Below are 15901 nucleotides of genomic sequence, written 5' to 3' on the forward strand. Positions count from 1 at the left end.
CTGCCTTCCTGATATTCACTTTTTTAAAGGTCCGCCTCACCTCATGCTCTGTTACCCTGAACACTGCGCCTCCATCAGCAGCCGACCCCCCCCCCCCCCCATTGCCGAGGCTTGTGAGCTGGTGTTGTTATTACCAGCATCAAACCTCGCATAGAAGGTATTGAGGTCATTTGCTAAGGAGATGTCACTGTTCAGTTTGAGGGAGGCGCCTTTGTAGTCTGTCATCGTTTTGAGCCCCTGCCACATAGCTCTAGAGTCAGCTTGTTCAAACTGGAGTTCAATTTTATCCCTGTAGCGTCGTTTGGCCTCTGACACTGTCCTCCTTACGTTGTATCGCGCCACCTTGTGGTCATTCATGTTGCCTGCCTCTAGGCCGTCGTTGTATGCTTTGGTGCGCTCTCTCAGAGCTTCACGAACGGATTTGTCTACCCAGGGTTTTTGATTTGGGTAAACTTTCATTTTGGTAGTGGGGATTGTTTCTTTCACCCTAGTACAAACATAGTCCAGCACTGTCTCCGTGTAGACATTAATGTTATCTGTGTCGCGGAACACATTCCAGTCTGTGTGGTGAAACACTGACCGGATCGTCTCCTCTGACGTCACATCCCATTTCTGCACCTCTCGCGAGACTACGGGAGTACTTTTAATTCTCTGTCTGTACTTTGGTGAAAGAAAGATGGATGCGTGATCTGACTTACCAAAGCCACTATCAGAATGAGCCTTGTAGCCACCTTTAAATTGCGTGTAACAGTGATCTAGGATGTTACCGCCTCTGGTGTTGCAAGTCACATGCTGATAGAAGTCAGGCAATACCTTTCTCAGATTGGCGCTATTGAAATCTCCCAGAACTAAAATGGCGGCGTTAACATTCGCCACTTGGATTCTATTTACCTCGTCGTGTAGTCTGGAGAGCGCAACCTTGTTGCTGGCTTGCGGTGGAATATACTCTCCGACCAGGACGATCGCCGTTAACTCCCTCGGGAGGAAGAAAGGACGACACTTGATGGTTATATATTCCAGTTCTGGGGAGCAGTGGTTGGACCACTGTTTTCTGTTGTGGATGGTTACAACATTTGTCTTGTTGTGAAATTTTTTAAAGGAGCCAAACAGTGAAACTGTAAAAATTCAGATGAGTGAAGTTGTATCAAAAGAACATTGTTTTATTTCTGTGGCCACAGAAAAGTATCCTCAGTTTACAATCAGAGACAAGTGTAATACGAGCGTCTGATCAGAAAATGAGAAAAAGCTCTGGTCAGACTTACAATAAATACATAGTTTGACATGACGACAAAAGATGACAAAGTAATAACAGATATGACAAGAAACGAAAGAAAAACAAAGATGAGATTAGGGGTTTTGTCGTATCTGACACGAGATTGATATGAAGGACAGAACAAGATGGGACTTTCTTGGACATGTCATATCTAAGTCAAGCTGTCCTGACCCTTAAGTTGTTTTAAGAACACCGTCAGACTGTCGCTAGTGCCTTGACTAGTTAAACTAGTTGAAGCTTTGTACAGAGAAATATGTATTTAAACAGAGCTATGAACATGCCCAGTAAGCTGTACAAATTATGTAATAGGATGAAACATATAATATTTACCATAACAGTCTGCATGTTGTGGTGTGGATTAAAACCTTTTTGTTTCGAGACCCCGTTTGCTAACCAACTGAAGCTCCCCGGTTTGATCTGAACCCGACCAGAACTCCGACCACGGGGCTCTGTTATCCGATTTATCCCTTTAAAGTATTTAGTATTTTGTAGAATATCCAAGTGATGGAGTCCCAGGGACCTCCACCTGACAAGAATCTTGCTGTCGGATATAATTTAGTAGGCTAAATAATTGCATAACCGCGTATACTGTTAGTGGTTTCATAACAGTAGGGAAAGCAAAAACCTATACCGTAATCAGAACAATAATTCTTATACATTCTCCCATTGTGCTGACATCCATTAAATTAAAACAAAACAAACGTTCCTCTCAGAGTCCCTTGGAGCCTCCTGAGGGGGGGGGGGGGGGGGGCTTGTGCTGCTGACATAACCCCCCAGAACCCTCTCCCAGAAGGACCTCCTGGGGGCTCCCAGGCGCCACGTCGGGAACCAGCGTCTAGCTCAGTCTTACGATCAAAGACCTAGCTCGCCTACCTGACACGGGAGCGTCTATCCCCAGGCCATCCCACAGCCGTAAAACGTTTTCCTTTTTGGCAGTATATGAGGCTGTTCGCTTTCTTACAGAACAGATTTTGCCATCTTTTTCCATCGTGTTACCGGTACATGGCCAGGCCATCTCATCTCTTTACATAGTATAGGTCTCTATGAGTGTTTCCCCAGAGAGAGATAGATAGAGGATCAGGATGCTCAATGACTCTATGCAACACTAACCCATCCATCTACATTCATTATTTGCACACAACAGCCACATGCACACACTCACTTTAAACATTCACCTTTAATACCCACTTTAGACACGTTAACTTTTTAACACTACACCATATTTGTATCTATCTATATTTGTAGCTAAAAGATTTGCCTACCTCACTTTTTGCATTTTTGCATTTGTTATATTTTGTATAGTGTTTGGTCTTTATTCTTTTTACTTTTGTTTACTGTATAAACCATAATCTCAGGAGGCTCATACAGAGCCAAGCATTTCACTGTAATGTACATGTACTTTATATGTGACACGTAAAGCAAAACACATGGCCGGGTTGTTTAGAATCTGGAGAAAGGGAGGAGTTCTCCATAAAACTCTGTGGGGAGGAGAGCAGTGGGTTCTAGCTCTGCTCAGTGGAATTAGCCAGGGCACCTTGACGAGTGCTCGTAAAGGACTGAGAGGCAGCTCTGGTTGGACGCAGATGAAGGAGGATGCCTTCTCTTCAGCCCTTGCTGAAAGTAATCACCGGCCGGCAGGAACCGGAACAGGAGGTGACCGACGAATGGTGGAAAGATAAAAAATAACTGATTTTAAGTCTCATTTGGGTAGACTGGTGAAACAAATTTGTTTCTTATATTTTCTGATAAAATTGTATTGGCTATATTTATGTCTTTCTTCTATTACCCTGCCCATACCTGTACACCCCCTCCCTGTGCTCACGCCCAGATTTCCCCAAGGGGATCAACAAAGGAATATATGATCTCATCTTATCTTGTATAATCCCAGTTCTTTTAACATAATGGAGTTGAGTTCCCTTCTGTTATTAAGGGTTGGGGTCGGGAGCAATAGACAGTGGCTCAGGAGCTAGAGCGGTCATCTGGTAGTCTGAAGTTTCCCGGTTCGATTCCCGCTCCTCCCGGGCAGTGTGTTGAAGTGTCCTTGAGCAAGACACTTAACCCCTAACTGCTCCCAATGAGCAGGTTGGCACCTTGCATGGTTGAGTGAATGGGTGAATGTGAGGAACAAATTGTAAAGCGCTTTGGATAAAAGCGCTATATAAATGCAGTCCATTTACCATTTACATTACATTTAACAAAATAACAGTAATATTATTACATGAAAAACAGTAATAAGATTACAGATACTGTTGTTAGGAAAATGGATGATTACTACAGGTTAATTAGAATCAGCTATGCTGAATACTCAATTCTGATTGGCTGAGGGGTGGGGATTTATTGGAACCCCTGACTTTTGTTTACCGTATTCTCCAGAGTCAGACAAGAAGATAGATACTAATTTCCTTTCTGTGTGTTCAGTAGAAAGCGATCTGGCTGCAAGCCAAACTTGGGACATTGATGTTATATTATTATTATTGAGGACATCGGGAGAGCCAGGTGTTAGTTGGACAATGGCTAGGCTACCCGGTCATGTCCGCTTCCATTCATTGTGCTAAGCTAGGCTAACATGCAGCCAGATAGCTTTCTACTGAACGCACAGAGAGGAAACTGGTATCCATCTTATTGTCTCTCTCTGGAGAAGATGGTAAGCTAATTTCACAAAATGTCAGAGTTTTCCTTTAAAGACAAACAACAGCATTTTAAAATCAACAGCACGACAACAACAGGAACGTTTGCGTACATATCAGCTGTAGATGTGATGAGTGTCCAGTTCTACTGAACAGAAGCAGCATGGGACGGTTAACCATCGGTAGTGTGATAATAAAGGGTTAACCTTCTGTCCTGTGGCAGTGAAAGGGTTAACCTGCTGTTGTGTGGCAGTGAAAGGGTTAACATTCTGTGTATTGTCGCAGTGAAAGGGTTAAACCGTTTGGTAGTGCGGCAGTGAAAGGGTTAAAATGCTAGTAGCCTAGCACCAACGCCTGGGCCGAGAGCACTGGATGGAGAAGTACCATGAGACAGTTGTATGTATTAATATACTTTATAATGAAATGCTTGTTTCTTATGAGCCCCTGAGAGTGTGCTACATACAGTAAAGAGAGAGTAAGTAAACAATTAAGAAGTAAAAAGTAGGTAAAGTTAATATACATAATATACAATATACAACAGTGAGGTAGAATGCAGAGGTACAAAACTTGGGGTAGGGTGCAAATGAGGCATGAATGTGGTGCAAATCTCTTTAATAATAGATAAATATAAAGTGTGTTAAAGTGTCTGAAGTGAATAACGTGAGTGGTAAGGTGAGTGTTTGTTTAAAGTGAGGGTGTACATGTGGATGTGTGTGCAGTGTTGATTGATTGATTGATTGAAAAGTTTATTAACAGATTGCAGAATGGGTACAGTACAGTACATCTCAATACATACAATTGTTAAGGGGATGCAGACCAGAGAAAGACTTTCGTCTTGTTTCCACCAGGGTCCCCCATTTTCAATTCGTCATAACATATATGACATACATGACATACAGATAGACAGTACTGCTACATCTATACATTTATGACATATCAGATTTGCAAATACAGTACTGTTTGTGATACAAAAGTGTCCAGAAAAGGAGTGTATATACATTTGGCGTAGAAACTGTACATTGGAGGAGGTTGGTGGGGTGGGGTTGGGTGGGTTGGGTGAGGGCTGTACATTGGAGGTGGGGGGGGGGGGGGGGGGGTTGGGTAGGGGACATACACACATTTTACACTGTACATTGGAATGTTGACAAAGCCTTACTTGGTCATTTACTGTACAACTAGGTTAGGACATTTGTAGGGGCCAGTTTCGAATTGCAGTCTCACGTAGGTGTTTTTTGAGAGTGTTTTTGAAGGTGGGTAGTGATTCACATTCCTTTACAGCTTTAGGCAGGGCGTTCCACATTGATGTGGCATAATTGCGAAACGTGTTTAGTCCCTTGTTTGAGCCGAATCTGGGTTTTACATGATTTGTGGAGCTCCCTCTGGTGTTGTGATCGTGGTATTCACTGACCTTTGGGAAGTATTTTGACATGTACATGGGTACCTTGGTCGCGTAGTGTATCTTGTAGACCAGGCCCATTGCAAGTTGCTGTACTCTGTCGTCTACTCTAAGCCATCCTAGGTTGTCAAAGTGGGCAGGGGTGAGGTGGGTTCTAGGAGTCAGGTCAAGTAGTAGTCTGACTAGCTTGTTTTGAGATGTTTGTAATTTGTTTTTTAGTGCCTTTGAGGTGCTTTGGTACCATGAGGTGCAAGCATAGTCGTAGTACCCTTGAATGAGTGCTCCTGCTAGAGTCTTCAGGGTATTCTTGTTTACCAGAGAGGAGATCCGGTACAAGAATCGCGTTCGTTGGTTGACTTTTTTTATTACATTGGATGCCATTTTGTCACAGGAAAGATTAGCCTCTAGGATGGAACCCAGGTAGGTAATTTCATCTTTCCTTGTGATAATATTGTCACCCACTGTAACCGAGAAGCCGTCGGTCTTGCTGAGTTTGTTATTTGAACCGAAGAGAATGGACTCTGTTTTGCCCATGTGTAATGATAGTTTGTTGTCGGCGAGCCATATGCAGATTTTGCCTAGTTCCGAGCTGAGGGCTTTTTCAACCTGTAACTTGTTCTTGTCAGAGACCAGCAGGGCTGAGTCGTCCGCAAACAGGAACAAGTTGCAGTCACAAGCTGACGACATGTCATTTGCATAAATTAGGAATAGTAGCGGTCCTAGTATGCTTCCTTGTGGAACACCACAGCTCACTGTGAGGGGGGGGGATAGGGTACCGTTTACTTCCACCATCTGTTCCCTCCCCTCCAGGTAGGATTGTATCCAGCTCACTGATAAACTATCAAAACCAATTGCTTTTAGCTTGTCAATCAGAATGGTGTGATTGACAGTGTCGAAGGCCTTTTGTAGGTCCAGCATGACCATGCCGCAGTATTTGCCCGCGTCCACCTCTTGTTTGATGTGGTCGTTCAAGTAGAGAAGGCATGTGTCAGTGGAGTGGGATGTTCTGAAGCCAGATTGGAATTCGTAGATTAGATTTTTTTCCGCGAGGTACTTTTCGATCTGTTCGTATACTATTTTTTCCATGACTTTCGAGATGGATGTAAGGATAGAAACAGGGCGGTAGTTACCCGGGTCTAATTTGCTGCCCTTTTTGTGCAGGGGTGTTACTCTCGCTATTTTGAAGTCCTTGGGGACGTGTCCCTGTTTTATGGAGAGGTTTATTATGTGTGTGATGACTGGGGTGATGGCTGCTGCTGAGTCTCTGAGGAATTTGGAGGGGATGTTGTCATGGCCAGTGGCCTTGTTTGGTTGGAGGGCGCTCAGTTTTTTGAGTACCTCATCTGTAGTTACTATTTCCAGTTTGAAGTCGTCTTTGTGGACGCCTAGGTTCATGTAGTATGCTACTATGTGTTCTACCCCATACTGCCCTGAGTGGGAGGGTAGTTTGTTTACCAGTGTTGTGGCTATGTTTGTGAAGAAAGTGTTTAAGTAATTGGCTACATCCAGCTTGTCTGTGATGAGCGTGTTGTCCGTCTTTATGTTTATGTTTGAGAACCTGGTTTTGAGTTTTTTACTGCAGCCTAGTTGATTGTTGAGTAATTTCCAAAGTTCACGTGGTTTATTTTTGTTTTCCTCGGTTTTGTCATTGATGAAATTTTTTTTTGCAGTTTTGATCATGGAGTTTACGTCATTTCTTTGGTGTGTGTAGATGATGGGTTGTTACATAGTGTCATTGTCATTGAGCATCCTGATGGCCTGGGGATAGAAGCTAAGCTAGAATTACTATTATTACCATTACTACTGACTGATTGAATCCTGCCATTCCACTACTATTATCATCACTATTATAACTATGTGCTATGTTCCATTACTATTACTATTGCCTGTACCTCCTTGAAAGAGACTTGACTTGAAAGGGACACAGTGCAGGTCTGACTGGGGGCCAGAGACGGGGAGGAACAGAGACATGGAACTCCCTAGGTACTTCCGTCAGCAGCGCTGGGAAAATAAGCAGACATGGCACTCTACGAAGTGAAGGGAGTGAGACCTAGAATTGCTTATAACAGTAAAAGTAAGGGAGGCTTCTTTGATTGAACAACAGATTTGCCATGTTTAGGGTCTTAGAAACGTATACGTTTTAAACTCGGAATGTGATTCAGCGGATTGTTTTGGTTATATTTTGGGTGTATACCGATGACGTATTTCCCCCTTTTCAAGTTTTTTTCTAACTTCATTCGTCTAGATTATGGAGGCAACATAAGACAGAAGTAACAAGAGTAGGCCTAATCAGATACATTACTGTGTTTGAATATTCCAATGGATTACGTCAATTACTAATCATATGGGGGTTGAGTATTCAATTAATTAAAGGTGCTGTAAGTGGTATTTTGTTGTTAAAATAAGTGGTCTACATGTTAAAATAATAGCTCTACATTCCGATAGCCATCACTGATACAGAGTGTTTGTTCAGTAACATGGGTCTCCTAGTCTATCCGCTCTGCAGTAAACACAAAATAAATTTCTTGGTATCCTGTTCCCACTTTATCCAGTCAAGAGAGAACTCAACACTGCAAAAATGGTCTGACAAAATCAAGAAATAAAAACTAGTCTTAAGCAAATGTGTCCTTGAAACAAGTAAAATAAGTCAAGTCAAGTCAAGTCAAGAGTTTTATTTGTCACGGCATACAAGTATACAATGAAATGCGGGTGGTCTTGCCCGCAACGATGTGCAATACAGTGGTACAACATGTAATAGAATCCAATAAAAAACAACATTGTGCAATAAACAGGTAACAGGTAACAGGTAACATGGTGGGACATCTCGGTATCTGTACATAGTTATTTACAGGGCATATAGGACATGCTAGGTATCTTTGGTAGTGCAATACACTGTTACTGTTGTTATACTAATTTAAAGTGACCTTTCCTTTTTGGCCATAAGTGTGGGCGTGTGCGGCATGAGTGTGTGTCTGCTCATGTTAAAGTGTTAAAGTGGCTGCTAGTGTGTGAGCGTGCACAGCGTGCGTGTCGTGTGTGTGCTCATGTGTGCTTGTGTGTGGATAGATCAGTGTTCTGTGGCACTCAGTGTTCATTGTTCAAGGCTCTGATGGCCTGGGGGAAGAAGCTGAGCCTAAGCCTCTCTGTCCTAGTAGCTGGGGTTCGCAGGCGTCTGCCTGACCTCAGCAGCTGGAACAGGCTATTATTGGGGTGGTGGGGGTCTTAATCTGGCAGTGCAGTAAGCAAATTTGGCTTGGCAAGATCTCTTGAAATCGGATAACGTGGCAAGGGATACCAGAAAATGTATTTTCTGTTTACTGCAGAGTGGAGGGACTGGGAGACCAGTGTTACTGACCAAACACTCTATATCAGTAAAAAAAATCTTTCTTAGATAGGTATCTGGAAGAGGATGTATGTGTAAGATGTTTTTTTTTTTTTTTATAATAATATTGAATAATATAATAAAATTATATAATTTGTAGGAATAAAAAATAAAATAAGTTATACTTCTTCCTACTCCTTTTTTCGAACAGAGGGCACACTATGATTTGTTTATGTTTCTCTTTTTGTTGTCTTTTTGTATTATCTTTTGTATATATATAAACAGATATATTTTTGTTTTTATACTTGTTTGAAAATCAAAATCATTCATTCATTCAGTGATGGCTGTTGGAATGTAGAGCTATTTAACACTTATCTTATACCACTTACAGACACCTTTAATCGCCCCGCTCTGTCCCCACACCCTGTCCACAAGCCCTGTCCCCACACCCTGTCCCCAAGCCCTGTCCCCACACCCTGTCTCCACGCCCTGTCCCCACACCCTGTCCACAAGCCCTGTCCCCACACCCTGTCCCCACACCCTGTCCACAAGCCCTGTCCCCACACCCTGTCCCCACACCCTGTCCACAAGCCTTGTCCCCAAGCCCTGTCCCAAATCCCTGTCCCCAAGCCCTGTCCCCAAGCCCTGTCCCCATGCCCTGTCCCCACACCCTGTCCCCAAGCCCTGTCCCCACACCCTGTCCCCAAGCCTTGTCCCCATGCCCTGTCCCCACGCCCTGTCTCCACACCCTGTCCCCAAGCCCTGTCCCCACACCCTGTCCCCACGCCCTGTCCCCAAGCCCTGTCCCCACGCCCTGTCCCCACACCCTGTCCCCACGCCCTGTCCCCACACCCTGTCCCCAAGCCCTGTCCCCACACCCTGTCCCCAAGCCCTGTCCCCAAGCCCTGTCCCCAAGCCCTGTCCCCACACCCTGTCCCCAAGCCCTGTCCCCACGCCCTGTCCCCACGCCCTGTCCCCACACCCTGTCCCCAAGCCCTGTCCCCACACCCTGTCCCCACGCCCTGTCCCCACACCCTGTCCCAAAGCCCTGTCCCCAAGCCCTGTCCCCACACCCTGTCCCCAAGCCCTGTCCCCACGCCCTGTCCCCACACCCTGTCCCCAAGCCCTGTCCCCACGCCCTGTCCCCACGCCCTGTCCCCAAGCCCTGTCCCCACACCCTGTCCCCAAGCCCTGTCCCCACGCCCTGTCCCCACGCCCTGTCCCCATGCCCTGTCCCCAAGCCCAGTCCCCATGCCCTGTCCCCACTCCCTGTCCCCACACCCTGTCCCCAAGCCCTGTCCCCACGCCCTGTCCCTACACCCTGTCCCCAAGCCCTGTCTCCACGACCTGTCCCCATGCCCTGTCCCCACACCCTGTCCCCAAGCCCTGTCCCCAAGCCATGTCCCCAAGCCCTGTCCCCAAGCTCTGTCCCCAAGCCCTGTCTCCACGCCCTGTCCCCAAGCCCTGTCTCCAAGCCCTGTCCCCAAGCCCTGTCCCCAAGCCCTGTCTCCAAGCCCTGTCCCCAAGCCCTGTCCCCACGCCCTATCCCCAAGCCCTGTCCCCAAGCCCTGTCCCCAAGCCCCCTGCTGTGTCCACTGACTTCATGTCCTTGTCTTTCTCCTGTCAGTTAACCGCATCCTCCTGACGCTGCTGGTGCTGGTGGCCTGTCTGCTCCTCCTCAACAAGCTGTTCGGGACTCCGGCGCGGCCCAAGCTGACCGGAGCAGGTGACAACAGGCCCTGCGGTGCACCTGCACATGAGCTTAATGAAATGGACTATACAATCTACTCCTGTCTGGGAATTAGCATCACGATACTATGTTTTTTTTTTTATCAATTTTTTTAAATTATTAATCACATGAAACAAGACAACACATTAACCACAATCACAATACACAGAACTTCACAGGAAAATAACAAAAACAATAATAATACAGAATAACAATTTATAAATTATAAAGACAAAAAGAAAAGAAAATAGAGTTCAACCTTTTTAAATTTCAAAATTTCAAAATTTCAAGGTTTCAAGGTTTCAAGGGGGGCTATCTAATAAATGACCAAATAGTGAAGAAATAGCTAAATAGCTGCCCCCCAATAAATCCCCAGTTAAATTCAGGACATAACAAGCCCCCCAACCCCGCTCAGCCGCACACGGCGGTCCTGACCTTCTCAGCTGCTGCGAACCACAGGTCAATCCCAGCCTGCCCTACCCCAATCACCCGCGCCGTGGATATCTCAAGATAAATCACATCCAACAGTGTTAGGGACCAGTTAATCACTGTGAGCTTCTCCGGCTCCTTCCATCTCATTGCTATTAGCTTCTTCGCCGCTGTGACGCCCGCTAGGACAACCCTTTTCAATTGTACGGACGCGGGTAGTGTTGTTATATCGTTCAGGAGTAGCGTAACAGCTGTGAATGGGATAGTTAAGCCACACAGATCAGAAAGTTTGTCCGCTATTGACCTCCAGAAGCGGGCCACTGGTGGGCAATCCCAATACATATGCATATAAGTGCCAGTGGCCTTTTGAGAGCACAAAGTGCACCGAGAGTCGGTTATCAGTCCCATAGCAAATAGCTTCCTAGGTGTAAGATAGGTCCTATGAATATAATTAAAATTAATTTGCTGATGATTGGGGTTGCGGGAAGATAATGCCACATTTGCCCAAACATCATCCCAGTCAAACTCGGGGTCCAACTCCGGGATATCCACACTCCAGATTGTATCCAATGATAGATTTTTATACGTGGATTGAATTAAGAGCGTATAAAAGTCTGAGACAAACCCTCTGGAGGTCGTCCTGTCCACTATGAGCCTGAGGAAGGGGTGTGGGTGCAAAGCTTGAGCCCACGGCACGCCATGCGCCCTCAGCGCTGACCTTAGTTGAAGGTAAAGAAAGAAGGACTCGCCGGGAAGATCATAAAATTCTCTCAAGTCCTGAAACGCACGGAGGCCGTTCTTATCATAAATATCCTCCAGAGTATGAACTCCCCTCCTTTGCCATTGAGGAATATTAACCGGCTTGTGCCCAACAAGTAATTGCTGGTTATTAAAAATTGGAGAGTCCAGGTGCCATGGGCATTTAACCCCACACGACCTCTGTACATTACGCCACGTTTGGATCACGTGAGTTATGATCGGTCCATACCTCAGCCGGCATTTCGAAATAGAGACACCACATCCTGCAATCTTAGCGGTGAGACCGCCGCTGCTTCTAAGGAGCGCCAAGATACAGCATCTACAGGGTCTAGCCAGCACATCAGAGGTCTCAGTGAGAAGGACCAGAAATAAAGCTTAAAATCAGGGATTGCGAGGCCCCCATCTTGTTTCCTACGTTGAGTAGTAGCTCTTTTGATTCTCAGGCGTTTGTTATTCCAGATAAACTTAGATACCATCGATTGTACCTTGCGCCAGTGGTCTATTGGAGGGGGCAGGGGGAGCATTGAGCTAACAAAATGTATCCTAGGCAGAACGTTCATTTTGATTATGGAAGCTCAGGCTTGTAAGGAGTTAGGAAGGGACGACCATCTGTCTAGATCCTGGCGTATTTTATCATAAGTACCCGTGAAGTTGTACTTAGTAGTTTGACTCAGCGTGGGGAATATCTCTATACCTAAGTATTTAAAATGTTCCACTATGGGGATATCAGCTGGTAGTCGCACCGCCTTGGCCAGCTCATTAAGAGGTAGGCAGGCTGATTTGTTCCAGTTAATCTTAAAGCCTGACAATTTACCAAAGTCGTCGATTATTCCCAATAATTTTGTGGCCGACCGGGAAGGGTCATCCATAAAAATCAGTAGGTCATCCGCATAGAGAGCGATTTTGTGTGGTGTATTATTGATCATTATGGGGACGATGTCCTCCGATTGCCTAATAAATTGGGCCAATGGTTCGATGGAAAGCGCGAATAGTCCCGGGCTCAGAGGACAACCCTGTCTAGAAGATCTGGAGACTGGGAAAAGTGTGGAACAGTTTTTGCCTGTCAGTATCATTGCCGACGGCGAGGCATACAGGACTTTAATCATATGAATAAAATTCTTTCCAAGACCCATGACCTCAAGTACCTTCCACAGGTATGACCATTCTAGTCTGTCAAACGCCTTCATGGCCAAAGACAGAACAGTGGACGGAGCTGTATTGTCTTTACTGTTATCGACTACATGTAACAGCCTCCTAAGATTATCTGCAGCCAGGCGCCCCGGGATAAAACCAGTTTGATCGCAGTGTACCAATACCGTCATAAATCTCTGCAGGCGGCGGGCCAGCACCTTGGCAAACACTTTTAAATCGGCCCCGAGAAGACTCAAGGGCCTATAGCTACCACAATCATTGGGATCTTTGTCCTTCTTGAGAAGTAAAGAAATCAGCGCCATGTTGACATCTCTTGAGAACTCCCCTTGTTCGATAGCGTAATTGATCATATCGAGCATCAATGGGCCCAGTTGGTCCCAGAAAGCTAAATACACCTCGGGTGGAATACCATCCCAGCCTGGTGCCTTACCCCTCTGCATTACAGCAATCGTCTCCCTTAGTTCCATAAGGGTGATCGGTTTCCCCAGTTCCTTAGCCACTTCCTCAGAAATGTGGGGTATCTCAAGCCCGCCAATGAACGATTCAAATTTAGAGTCGTCGAGATTAACCTCTGAGCTATATAACTGTGAGTAAAACTCTTTAAAAGTGTCGTTGATCTTTTTCGAATCAGTAGTGATTGTACCCTGTCGCGTCTTGATCGAGGGGATATCCGAGAAATGATCATTCGAGCGTATTTTCATTGCCAATAGATGGCTAGGCCTGGAGCCATGAAAGTAGTAATTTTGCCTTGTCCTATGTATTAAGAACTCAGACTGTTGTTTAAGTATGGAGTTTATTTCCTTCTTGACTATCTTACGTTGTGTGTTTAGTCGTTCACTATAGTTAGTTTGCAAAGATGCGTATAGATCCGCATATAATGTTTCCAGTCCTTCTAGTTATTTTGACCGGGATTTACGTAAGTTGGAGGCGAAAAGTGTGACATGACCCCTGATAAATCCTTTCAATGCGTTCCATAGGACCCTGGGGTCATCGACCGTGCCAACATTGATCTGCAAGAATTCAGCTAGTTTACTCCTGAACTCAGAGCAGAAATCATCGTTCTTTAATAAGGTTGAGTTAAAACGCCACCTGGGAGCTCTCGTGGAGAGCCTGCCAAAGGTTGCCACAAGGAAAATCCCCTTGTGGTCCGAGAGAGCCAGGGGAACCAATGAGACGTCGAAACTATCAAACAAATTAGGGGATGCGAATGCATAGTCTATTCGAGAGAAGGTTTTGTGTCTGGCAGACAGGTGAGAGTAATCCTTGAGGGTGGGATTGGATAAGCGCCATAGGTCTGCGAGCCCAGTGTCCTGGGCCCACATCCTGAGGGCCTTAGAGGACCGTTTTTGGTCACTTGTTTCAGAGGACCCAGACCTATCCAACTCCGCATCCCAGCACGCATTAAAATCGCCACCCACAATGAGAGCGTATCCAGTAAGTTCCAACATATTCTTCGTGATTGTATTATAGAACGCTGAATCAAATGTGTTAGGGGCATACAATGCTATTATTGCCATCTTCCTATGAGAGAACTCAACTTTTGCTATAGTAATCCTTCCCTCCGTGTCCGACCACACATCCAGGACTTTGTTATCAAGGTTACGTCTTGTAACTATGATGACTCCTTTCGTCTTATCATCGGCTGAGGATGAGGAGATAACGTTATATTGTCGATTTGCTAGCCTTGACACATCACCCAACAATAAATGCGTCTCACTAAGAAGAGCAATGTCAATATTTCTTCTCTTCAATAACCAAAGGACACTGGCACGCTTGTGTGGGGTGTTGAGACCCCCAGCGTTCCAAATAAAAATATTCAATTTAGCCATGGTCGAGTTTGTCTAAATGCGTAGAGAACATACCAGTGCAGCCAGGCTGAGTACAGAGGCGCTGATCCAGGCGGGCAACGGACGGTCAATCCCAGGAGTTCAGAGGAGGAACAATTACACACATATAAGACAACAGTACATAAAACACATAAAAATACCACCCCAGTTACAACCCCCCCTCCTTCTACTCTAAACCCTAACCCACCCGTCCTATTATAAACCCTCCTATACCCACTCTCCAATCCCCTCCCTATGCCCCATCCACTAAGGATGGTCATCTTCCTATCATTTCCCACTGGAGTCATGGATCCAATAAGACGCTCTCCACTCCGACCCCCCTCTAGATAAACCCCTGATTAAACCCCCACTAGTCCAATAAACACAAATAATAATAAAAATTTTATTCAATAAAGATATCGGTCGAAAACCATCGTGAGCCTTGGCCCTAACCTGAGATAACTATAATGGAAAAAATAGCCATTATCATATAATAACTCAACATCAACCCTGCAACCATCTACTTCCAAGTCTGCGCATCAACGTCGCAATGTTATAGCACAAATGGATAAAGGAAAATTCAAAACAAAATTAAATTAAAGCATACCAGCAGATAGTCCAAGGCAGGATCGGATCACAGGTAAATTGCGCAAACAGATGTCATTTAAACAACGACAATGATAAGAAAGGGAAAAAAGGGGGTTATGGTCAAAGTGCACACCTGTAACAGCCCCTCTGAACAGGCACAACGGTTGGAATGACATAACCTATGTAAGAATAGAATTAAACACATTCATTAACCCGGGGATGGTAATAAGTAGGGATGTCCCGATCCGATCACGTGATCGGGATCGGCGCCGATCACGTGATTTTCAGAGGATCGGGATCGGGAAAAAAATATAAAAAAAATCGCCAGTCAAAAAAATTATTATTATTATTTTTTTTTTTAACAAACATGACCATGTTCACGTCTTAAACTCATACTGAGGCCTTAGTTTTGGTTTTAAATTACATATTATAATATATCATCATTAATTTATTTATTGTCACACAGAGCAGAAGAATTTTCCACAACAAACACATTCCCTTTAATTTACACCGTTGCACGACAGTGACGTATGCCGAATCCCTCAAGAGACGCTCACAACAACGCGTCGCTCCCGAAACACGGTTATCCACTGACTTGAGCAGCTAGACAAAAATGTCAGAGGTTTGGAAGCATTTTAAAATAGAAAGTCAAGCCAGTCCAACAGCCACTTGCAATGTTTGCAAGGAGGACATTCCGCATGGAGGGAAAACTCATGAAGCAGCAGGCTGGAGGCGTCATTGTGCTCGGGGAGGTAGGAGGCGGAGTTTTTAGACTAGGTGCAATGCCTTGCTTGAATGAA

The 15901-nt window shown here is 45.1% G+C and overlaps 1 protein-coding gene across 2 annotated transcripts in view; it reads left to right on the forward strand.

The window, feature by feature from the left end:
* The window catches only part of glt8d2 (glycosyltransferase 8 domain containing 2), a 66849-nt gene that overhangs the window by 15853 nt on the left and 35095 nt on the right, over positions 1–15901 (forward strand). For both annotated transcript variants that reach the window (XM_084330723.1, XM_084330724.1), the window contains exon 3: positions 10246–10344. In XM_084330723.1, the coding sequence (XP_084186849.1) occupies positions 10246–10344 (99 nt within the window). The remainder of the gene's footprint in view (positions 1–10245; positions 10345–15901) is intronic.

Source organism: Notolepis coatsorum, assembly GCF_963971535.1.
Source record: "Notolepis coatsorum genome assembly, chromosome: 15".
Lineage (NCBI taxonomy): Eukaryota > Metazoa > Chordata > Actinopteri > Aulopiformes > Paralepididae > Notolepis > Notolepis coatsorum.